The 11,263-nt window shown below is 39.1% G+C and overlaps 1 protein-coding gene across 1 annotated transcript; it reads right to left on the reverse strand.

Annotated features, from left to right (window-relative positions):
• Nucleotides 1-1,166: 1,166 nt before the first annotated feature.
• On the reverse strand, nucleotides 1,167-10,419 carry LOC110962545 (SH3 domain-containing YSC84-like protein 1). Its single transcript, XM_022210542.2, has 11 exons — nucleotides 10,311-10,419; nucleotides 8,208-8,318; nucleotides 8,012-8,125; nucleotides 6,637-6,701; nucleotides 6,106-6,218; nucleotides 5,269-5,397; nucleotides 5,051-5,195; nucleotides 4,065-4,137; nucleotides 3,926-3,985; nucleotides 3,399-3,431; nucleotides 1,167-2,360 (listed from the first exon to the last, which is right to left on the reverse strand). Coding segments are annotated over exons 1-11 (1,053 nt in total). The 5' UTR covers nucleotides 10,312-10,419; the 3' UTR covers nucleotides 1,167-2,151.
• Nucleotides 10,420-11,263: the final 844 nt, after the last annotated feature.

Here is an 11,263-nt window from a genome sequence, read left to right on the forward strand (position 1 = left end):
GTCCTCCTCTGCAGCCTCTTCTTTTCCTCCGTATCTCCGCGGGGACATGGGGCCTCTCCGTGTAGAGAAAGGATGAGCTGCGGAGGCCGAGAAGGGTCTCAGTGTGTAGCGTCTTTGTTCCTCAGAGCGGCCGCCGCTGTGCCCAGAGGGCTCACCTGAAGCAAGTCCAAAAAGTGCAAAAAACAGCACAACTCCGAATAAAAGTGTGATAAAAGTGGGTTTCCTATATGCACGATTGCACGAAGCTTCACCCACTTTAAGGAAAAATAGGAAAAAGTGCCTATTTACAATAGAAAAAACGAAAAGAAAAAAGGGTTGAGAGCTCCCGTAACCAGCTGCTGCTCGCACATCTTAGAATTCCATTCATACTTCAAAGTTCAGTGAAATTTAACTGTGAAATAATTCAAACTGATTTCTTTAACATGTATGTGAGTGTTCTGAAAGGTGACTATGAATAAATTTATTTTTATTAGAATTTCAGATTTTTTAAATGACTCAGAAATGTAAAACTATATTTATATCAAAAAATCCAGAGAAATGTCGTAGGAATGTTAATAAAATGTCAACAAAATACTTAAAACCTACAACAGTTCAGCTAAATTTCTTTAAAACATACACTCCCTGTCAGACGTTTTGAGACAGGTTCTAATTTATTTGAATGAGAAAGTGTCTCCAAACTTTTGACAGGGGGTGTACATAAAATTCATGAAAAATTTCCAGAAAATACAATTTGGAAATATAAAAATGAAAATGAAAAATAATTCCTAAATTCCTAATTACAATAAAATACAACAAAAACATTCTAAAAGTACAATCCTAAAACATTTTCACGTGTTTTGTAAACATTTTGTAATTGAGGACAGATTTTTCAGTAAATGTGTTCATCTTTTGTCATTTCTGAACATTCTATGACTTTGGACACATTTCGGATTATTTTGGGCACTATTTCAGACATTTTGGACATTTCTTTGTTCCATTTTTTGCAAGTTTCTGTCTTTTTGGGCAAATTTCACTCATTTTTTAGAAATTCTGCATTATTTTGGACGAGCGTTGACTCATAGAGAAACTGATGTGAATCGACTCAGAATCACTTCTTTGACAAACTGCCTGAAAACAAAGAAAAGTTTTAATAAGTTCGATTTATTCGTGATCCCCACACATCCCCAAACACCACATTATTGCTTTCCTGACAGAATGGTCCCACTACCATATAAAAACCACCGTTACAATTACAGAGAAAAGTGTCAATAAACAACTTTTTAAAGGTGGGAAGAGTAACAGAAGACTGAAATACTGTTTTATGTCAACATATGTGAAAATACAAGAAAGAAAAAATGAATATTTTCTCTGATATTTGAGATAAATTCTCTCCAGAATCCTTCATCAGGCTGTAAACTGTTATACATCATCATCATCATCACAACCTTGTAAATAACAAACAGCCGTGAACTTTGTTGTGAAGCTTTTTGTGTCTTTTTAACAGTAAAGTAACTAAATCCAAGTGGAACTGTTGGTTTTAAATGAACTAACATCTGATTATTTTAAAGCTAACGTAGCTCCAGAGTCTTGTGGTCGGTACAGGTCACGTAGAAACGTCAGCTCTGTGTAAATGCAGCTCTTTTTAATTAGTAAGAAATGACAAAATGATGTTTCTGATGGTAAATTTAGCATAACTCAACATTTGCTTTGGTTTAACTGAAGCCGTGACTCAAATTTTCTCTGACTTTTCTAACAAATTTCATGTTTTTTTCTCAGAAATTATAAAATTAGTCGCCTCTGGATTTGGTGTGTAACATTAAAAACTCCATCAAATGTCATGTTTTGTCTCCAACCCAGAAATGATCACATCTACAAGCATCTATTAGAAGTTTTAGTGAATATTTAGCATCAGATTTGTTCATTCATGCAAATATTCACACATTTTCAGGCAATATTTAAGGCTTTGTTCAGAAATTTGTGAACATTTACTGAGTTTTTAATACATTTTTGTACTTAATGATTCAGAAATATTTGTTTATCTTCAACAATAACAACTAAATGTATGAATCAATGCACCTGAATTTAGTTTTAAAGTCGGTACCAGAAGTCTTGCAGTGTTTGTTTTGGTATTTGCCCGGCTGCAGTTCCTCAGTCAGGCCACAGGGGGCGACGTCAGAATGAGACAAAGTTTGCGGGGAAGATGCCGACGCGTCCGTCCTCCAGTCGGCCCTCCCACCAGTCATACTGGGACTCGGTCTGGGTGATGACGGTGATCCGGTCACCTGGGACGAAGCTCAGGTCGCCGGGCTGCTGCCCCGTGTACGGGTGGGTTGCCGTGACGACCAGCAGGCCGCTGGCTCCACCCACCAACGCCGCTCCGCCTGGAGGAAAATAAAAATATATAAAAAACTAACTAAAACCTCATGAACAGAGTGTAAAAGTTGTTTTTTCTCACTTTTTTTCACTTTTTATTTATTTTTCATATGTATTTATGTTTGGAATCTTTAAAATTATTCACAATCTTTGATATGAAACCTTTATCATCGCATTAAGTGCAGAATACCACACGTATATTAATTGTTTTACTATAAAATAACACTGAAAAATGAAATATTTGAACATTTATAAGTCCCAAACATGCATGAATGTCTTTAAAATAATAAATGTCTGCAGAATCATTTTTGATTTAAATATTGAGAAAATAGTCTCATTTCATAGTCAAATGATGCAAAAGAAGAAGAAAATATCCCTTTTTAATACATTATTATTTATGAATTGTGTCATTAATCACAGCTTTTGTGATTAGCATCAAAGTTAGTTTTGTTTGTGTGTGATTTTACTAAATATCTGTAAAAAAAAAATCCACAAAGAGTCTGTTAAAAACTGCCTTTTTCAATTCTTAAAAGTAACACATAAAAATTTCCTGTAAATATTATATTGATATTTTATAAATTTAGATTTTTTTCAATAAATCACAGTTAATGTCTATGAAATAATTATTTTTAATTTCTTTGGTTTTAAATTTAATATATTAATAAATTAAGTATCATATTTAATATAGAATATGTTGAAGCATAAATACGCATTTTTATATATTACACTAAATATCTGGAATAATGAAAAAAGTTTTAAAACTGATTTGACTCATTGATTTTATAAAATTAATTTTTAATTCAAACATTAAAAAACCTAATGAATCATTTTAATTTATTGTACACAAGAACAAGTTCTTCAGAAATCAAACAATAAAGAATGAAAAAGAGCATCTATATACCCTCTGCTGCTGTAAATGTAAAATACTGAAAGAAAAAAAATCCAAAATATTTTCACACATATATTTCAGACTATTATAGAATTACAATCCTAAACACAGAATTAGTTGTTAGATTTGTGCTTGTGTTAAATGTGGAGTTTCTTACCGGAGTTCTGAGAGTTTCTGGAGGCGAACTGACCTGAAACAGAAAGAAAACATGAAGCATGACGTTAGGTAAAATAAAAACAGAGTGTAGTTACAGCGGTGGACACCAGAGGGAGCTAGAGCGCTGATTTAAAACAAGCTGACCACACTGTATGTGTGTTTCCAACATTTCAGAGGATTCACATCAGTTTCTCCAACTTTTAAGACTCTAAACTGGAATTGATTCTAATCTAAACCTAATTCTAATCTAAACCAGATTCTAATCTAAACCAGATTCTAATCTAAACCTAATTCTAATCTAAACCAGATTCTAATCTAAACCTAATTCTAATCTAAACCAGATTCTAATCTAAACCAGATTCTAATCTAAACCAGATTCTAATCTAAACCTAATTCTAATCTAAACCAGATTCTAATCTAAACCAGATTCTAATCTAAACCAGATTCTAATCTAAACCTAATTCTAATCTAAACCAGATTCTAATCAAAACCAGATTCTAATCTAAACCTGAAGAAGAAGGAACTTACCGGAGGTTTCAGATTTGTAGATGGAGATGCTCGGGTAGAGAGAGTTTTTGCTTCCTGCTCCTGCGACCACAAACACAGGTGTCATCACAGATTGTTTACACCATAAACAAACAAACAACAACAACAGCGTGATGTTTACCGGCGGCTGGCTTCTGGAAGCTGCTGGGGAGTCTTTGCTGTGGAGGAGCTGGAGGTCTGGACGGAGGAATCGACTGGAGACGAACAGAACACTGCATTAAACGCAAAACTGTGATCTAAAACCACCACAAACAGATGGAAAATTATCTCAAAGGGACACAAAACACCCACAAAGAGACACAAAATGACCAAAAGCGAACATAAACAACCACAAACATAAATAAAAAAACAACAAATAAACAAGGATGCAAAATGACTACAACACAGTGCAAAATATCCAAAAACACACAGAAAACGGCCATAAAGGGAAGCAAAGACTAAAAAGTGATCCAAAGCAACCACAAATACATGTTAAATGACCACAAAGGGGCACAAAGTAAATACAAAATGACCAAACAAACATAGAAAATCACTGCAAACTGATGCAAAAAGACCAGAAATTAATGCAAAACAACCTCAAGGCAGCACGAAATGATCACAAAAGGAAAGCAAAAGACTAAAAAGTGATGCAAACCAAGCACAAACAGATGTTACATGACCACAAAGAGGCACAACATAAATAAAAAAAACATACAAGGGACACAAAGTTAACATACAAAAGGACTACAAACTAATGCAAGATGAATAAAAATTGATCCAAAACAACCTCAAGGCAACACAAAATGACCAAAAAATTATGTTAAATGACCACAAAGGGACACAAAATTATCACACTAAAACACAAAGGGGCAAAAAAAAAACACAAAATGATTACAAATTGGTGCAAAATGGAGAAAAATGGATGCAAAACCATCTGAGGGAGACAGAAAATGACCACAAAAACTATAAAAACAACCCCTAACGGTCATAAATTGTCCACAGCGGGATGAAAACAACACAAATCTACCAACCAAAGATGCAAGATGACGACAAAAACAACCACAAAGTCCAGCAGATGTTAAATATCCCCAGAGGGACCACCAACAGGAAGTAAAGACTATCCACCACCTTCACCCTGGGGTTCTTGCTGGTCCAGTCGGCGGCGTAGGCCTCGGTGTAGGCGTCCAGTATGTGGTAGAGGTCGTAGCACTCCGACGGTGGCTCCACGTCACCGTTCAAAATGGCCGATGCTCGGATGTCCAGGCCGTAGAACCTGCGATGGGATGACTCGGTTAAAGACTTGAACTTGGAGAAGGGAGCTACGATTGTGGTGGATGTTTCCGTACTTGCGGTTGGTTTCTTTGCGTTCGATCAGGTAGGATCCCTCCAAAGAAATCCCAGCAAACAACCCTCTGGACCTGCAGTAGGTGAAGACGGCCGCCGTGCTGCGCAGAGCCACGTCGGCCTCCACGTTCCTGACGAGAACATTTCACCCCAACGTTACCACAACAACACATGAATCCATTAAAGGAACAGTTAGGGTTAGTAGGGCTAGTAGGGTGAGTAGGGTTAGAAGGGTTAGAAGGGTGAGTAGGGGTAGTAGGTTGTGAGTTAGTATTGTTACTAGGGTTAGTAGGGTTTGAGACGTTCCTCAGGGCAGGATCCTGGGTCCTCCATTTTTCTGGTCTTAACTAGAGACACAACATTTATTTCTTCGTTTGTAGAACGAACACAAAATGAAACAACTATGAACAGACACACAACAACCACATAAAGATGCAAAACTAAGAGCAGCAAAAGAAGTACAAAAACAACAAAGCAACGCAAAGTGACCGCAAAGAAACTAAAAATAGTAACAAAGGGATTCAAAATGATGAAAAATTAGGCAAAAAATGCACAAACACAAACTGAACAACTATAAAGAGACAACACAATCACAAAGAGACACAAAACCACTACAAAATGTCCTGTTTGATGCGTCAGGTGCAGGTGTTCATGACTCGACTGCTGCTGATGTCATCATTTACCTGGGAGTCACATACCTGGCCACGCCCACACACACACCTGCCGACACATGTGCTCCTAAACCTGTTGAACTGCTCTGAAATGCCTCTGACCTCCTTCTAAAAATAACATGCTGAGTCACAGGAAGCCACAGCTGACTGTCATCAAAGTCCACCTACCGGCCCATCGGCCCCACTGCCACCGTGCAGTTCCCACCCAGCGTCAAGTTCCCGCCCTTCGTAAACGCCTCGATGGCCCGGCGCTGGTTCAGGATGATCACCAGGTCCGACACCTGGAGGGAATCAACCAATCAGGTGTGATGTATACAGGGAGGTGGTGAGTTCAAGGACAGTCTGAAAACCGGCAATGAGCTGCATTCAACCAGCACAAGAGATGCAAAACAACCACAAAGACATAAAACAACCACAGAGACACAAAATTACAACAAAGAAACAAAACAACCACAAAGAGACACAAAACAACCACACAAAGGCACAAAACAACCACAGAGACACAAAACAACCACAAAGATACACAAAAGAACTATAAAGAGACACTGAGGAACTAGAAAGATGTAAAAAATGATGACAAAGACACAAAACAACTACAAAGAGACACAAAACGATCTGGAACTCATCATTTTCACAGTCGGTTATATTTTTTCTCTTAAACTAAAACAGGAAGTGACTAAACTCAGGACTGTGACTCACCTCCACGCCGATCTCGAATCCTCCGCCCAGACCAGCGATGCCGATGGCCGACGGTGCCGACCACCCTGGACATACAGAGACACACAGAGACACAGTAAGAAGACCTCCAAGTCAGCTGTTTTGGTTCAGCGTCTGGCTGCTGCTGAGGGTTCGCCTGAGACCAGCAGCAGATTTCTGGCAGCACGACAAACCGCAACATCTGCCGGCTGCCATGAAACACCCAACGTCTCAGCTGACTGCAGCACGAGTCCAGCGCTGCAGGGATGGCCGCTACCGTGGCAACGCAGGGCAACAACAACAACAACAAGAGCAGGGAGGTCACCATAGGACACAGGAAGGTCCAAGAGATAGAAGACATCGCAAAACCAACACAACAGAGGACACGACAAAACAACACAATAGTCAGTGACAACACGACACAAGACTGGACACAACATGAAAAGACAAGAAGACAAGAGACAACACCATGAAACACAACATAAGACAAGACACAACATGAAAAGACACGAAGACAACAAGACGAGAAACAAACAAAAAGACCAGACACAACACCACGAGACACACCAAGAAAAGATAAAAAACAAACAAAAAGACCAGATAGGAAACCATGAGACACAACAAGAAAAGACACAACACCACGAGACATAACATAATACAAGAAACAACAAGACAAGACACAAGACTGGACACAAAGTGAAAAGACTTGACAAGATAAGAACCAAAAAGACAAGACACAACACGATGAGACAAGGTGAGACAAAACAGTACAAGACACATAAACAAAAGACAGAACACACAATAAGATGCAAGACTGGATGCAACATGAAAAGACACAACGCAACAAGACGAGAAACAAAAAGAATAGATGCAACAGTAAGAGGCACAATAAGACAAGACACAAAAAGATGCAACAAGACAAAGTACAACAAGATGACACACAACACAAAAAGACACAAAAAGAAAAGACACAATGCGACAAGATACAACAACATGAGACAAACCACAATAAGTTGAGACCCAGCACAATAAGACAACACAACAAGAAAAGACACAACAAGACAACAAGAAGACACAACACAAAATGAAATCAAACAACAAGACACAACAGAATCGAACAGGCAGAACTCTATGGAGAGAAGCTTTACAGCTGTACGTCTGTTGGAGAGACAGAGGACACAACAAGACGAGACAATGAGACAACTAGACAACGAAACAACAAGATAATGAGACAATGACAAGGTCTGATGAGGTGACAAGACATGACAGGACAAAAAGAGACCACAACAACAGTAGAAACAAACAGAACAGAACCAAACAGAACAGAACAGAACCAAACAGAACCCTACAGAGGGATCCTTGGATCTTCCAGCCTTACGTCTGTCAGGGAGTCTGGCGATGACGATGCCGCTGCCTCCTCTGGCGGTGATCATGAACCCGGCCTTGATGACGGAGATGATGGCCAAACCTTCGGCCTTGGCGATCACATGAGCTGCAACACAAACAGAGTGCACGTTAGAGTGCACGTTCCAGACCTCCAGGAGGAACTGGCCTGGGGCTGGAGGTGGTCCTACCTGGGATGAGCTTGTCCGGTCCGTTCCGGTTTGAGATCTCAGTGAACTCTCTCAGGATCTTGGCGGCTTTCTTGGCCTCGGACTTGAGGTTGGACGGGATGGGGTTGCTCACTGCGAACACAACACTCTGCTGCGTTAGGAGGCATTAACTGGGAAAGATTCACCTTAACAGCCATCAATGAGTGCCTTGTTCTCTGCAGCAGTCCTTATCTTATCTCCATCTGCAGCAAAAGAAACTTACTCAAACTGTCCGACACTCACAGCCTTGTTCAGAACCCTCATTCATCCTCCACACTGACAGAGCATCATTGATCCAACTATCTGCTGTGATTCATGTCCATGAAGAACAGTAGCACAAGGAAAGAACAGTCAATGGCTGGACTTGTTTCATCCGACAACAGTTCAAAACCACAAAGACACCAACGATTTCTGACCCATTAAACCAATAAAAGCAGAAAATAACCGAGTTTATTCAGCTGCAGCCATTTTTACAGAAGACTAAATAAAGAAATGATAGAAATAGAGAAAAACTAGACCACAAAGAGACACAAAACAACCACAAAGAGACACAAATAGACACAAAACAACCACAAAGAGACACAAAACAACCACAAAGAGACACAAATAGACACAAAACAACCACAAATAGACACAAAACAACCACAAAGAGACACAAATAGACACAAAACAACCACAAATAGACACAAAACAACCACAAAGAGACACAAAGAGACACAAAACAACTACAGAGACAAAAACGACCACAAAGAGACAGAAAACTACCACAACAAAACACAAAACAGGCACAAAAAGACACAAAACAACTACAAGGAGACACGCAATAACCACAGAGAGACACAAAAAGACCACAAAAAACTAAATAACCACACAGAGACACAAAACTACCACAAAGAGACACAAAACAACCACAAAGAGACAGAAAACAACCACGAAGAGACACAAATAGACACAAAAAAACGAAATAACCACAAATAGACACAAAACAGCCACAAAAAGACACAAAACAACCACAAAGAGACAAAGACAAACACAAAGACACACAAAACAACCACAAAGAAACTAAAGAAAACAGCTAATTGTCAGAAAGCTGCTGCTGAACTTCCTGGTGACTAAAACATGTCTGGATCTAAACAGACTTACTGAGTAGAACCTCGACCGTTTCAGATCCTCTCGTCTAAACATTAGAACCTGAAAGCAAACAGATGAGCTGCTGCTGTTCCTGTGTTCTATCTGTCAGACACGTTCACATCCTGTTCAGCTGCAGCAGCACATTCCTGAAACATGACAGCACCAACGCCACATCCCCAGCAGAACACACCGGTTCCCACTAGAACCACACTCCTCATGGTCCCCACAGCCTGGATGTGCTCCCAAACACCAAGGATCCGTCCAGAAACAAGTCACAACCAAGGAAACAACCTTAGGGGGTTCTAGTCATCTACAGAGTGGATTCACAGGCCTTTAAATGGTTCTACTGGTCTTTGTAAAGGGTTCTAGATGTAAATAAGGTGGTTCTACAGGTGAATGGGGAGTTTCAAGAGGACTTTGTGGAGATAATTTCATTTCAAAGAGGGTTGTTGGTTAAAAACATTCAATAAAATGTCAGAAAAATATGAATAAAAATGCTGGAAAACATACAAAACGCAACATTAAAACCTTAAAAATATTAGCAACAATCGCTATTCTTATTCTTTTTCTTCTTATTATTATTATTACTATTATTGTTCAGTATTGTGCTGAAATCGTCTTAATAAAGTGACAGGAAGAGGTCCACAGAACTTCAATAAAATGTACAAAAATTACTAAAATGATTGAAAAACACAAAGTCTGGATTGCATCAATAAAACGTTTAAAATAAGAGCAAAAAATATGAAACGTTTAGAGAAAATAAGAATAAACTGTGTACAGATCCTAAAAACACAGATTAAACCTTGTATTTGCTGCTGAACTACTTCCTGTTAGCTTCTCCTGGACCCTCTGTAGGGCCTCGACCCGCATGTTGAACCACCGGACTGGAATCTGAGAACCAGAACCAGAACCAGGCGGTGGAACCCAGAACAGACAGAACCCTGCTCCACTTACTGTTTTCCTTCTTATCTGCTCCTCTGGATGTGTACCTGACGACAGGTGAGCCGCGCGAGCCTCTCTCCTCTCCTCTTCACTTCCGCCTCACCTGACTCTCGGAGCAACCGCAAACTGCGCGAGCTCACAGCCGCGAGAGTGCGTGAGGCGCGCGGGCAGGTGAGGTGGGCGGAGCCTGCAGCAGGTGTGAATGAGCGGACGGTCACGCGCAGCAGCTGGTCGCGTGCCCGCGCGTTCCTCAGGAAAAGGGTTGTGCGCGCTTTTCCCTGAGTTCAGACTGTCAGACTTTCAAGTGTTTGTTTGTTTGTCTGTTTGTTTGTTTTTATTGAAGCTGAGGGAAACTATTGATTAAATATCTAAAAAACAATAAAGAAAGAAATAAAATAAAATGTCTACATATATAATTGAAAAACATGTGTATATATATATATATGAATAAAATATCTATTATATATATATATATATATATATATATATATATATATATATATATATATATATATATATATATATATATATACACATAACATACATATACACATCTATTATATACATACTCACACACATAATATATACATATATGTTTGTGTATGTATATACATAATTTAGAGAATATGAAAATATTCTCTAAATTATGTACATATTAATAAAATACCGGAAAAACGTATATATATAATTTATATATATTTAATTTATATATATATATACACCGGGAGGAGTTAGAGGCCACGACCACCGGTGCCGGCACCAGGACCACCTGACCCCAACAGACAGGGGGACCCTGGGAGCTCCTCAACCCGCCGGGCCGAGGGGACCCGTGGACAGCACCCCCAGCAGCAGACCAGATACTGCCCCCAGTGAGGAAAGACTGGAGTTAAAAATGTTAAACTATGAGATAGGATAAAAGGCCTGGAAGATAAGTAAAAGGTGAAAAAAATACATAAGATAATAAA

This window comes from Acanthochromis polyacanthus, chromosome 22 (assembly GCF_021347895.1).
Source record: "Acanthochromis polyacanthus isolate Apoly-LR-REF ecotype Palm Island chromosome 22, KAUST_Apoly_ChrSc, whole genome shotgun sequence".
In the NCBI taxonomy this organism is placed as follows: Eukaryota; Metazoa; Chordata; class Actinopteri; family Pomacentridae; genus Acanthochromis; species Acanthochromis polyacanthus.

Bases quoted from the DNA above. Each gene is read 5' to 3' on its own strand.
- LOC110962545 (XM_022210542.2), bottom strand. The intron at 5,398-6,105 runs GTAGGTGGACTT...TGTTCTCGTCAG, and splicing joins GCAGTGGGGCCGATGGGCCG to GAACGTGGAGGCCGACGTGG. The intron at 4,138-5,050 runs GTGGTGGATAGT...GTTCGTCTCCAG, and splicing joins GCAAGAACCCCAGGGTGAAG to TCGATTCCTCCGTCCAGACC.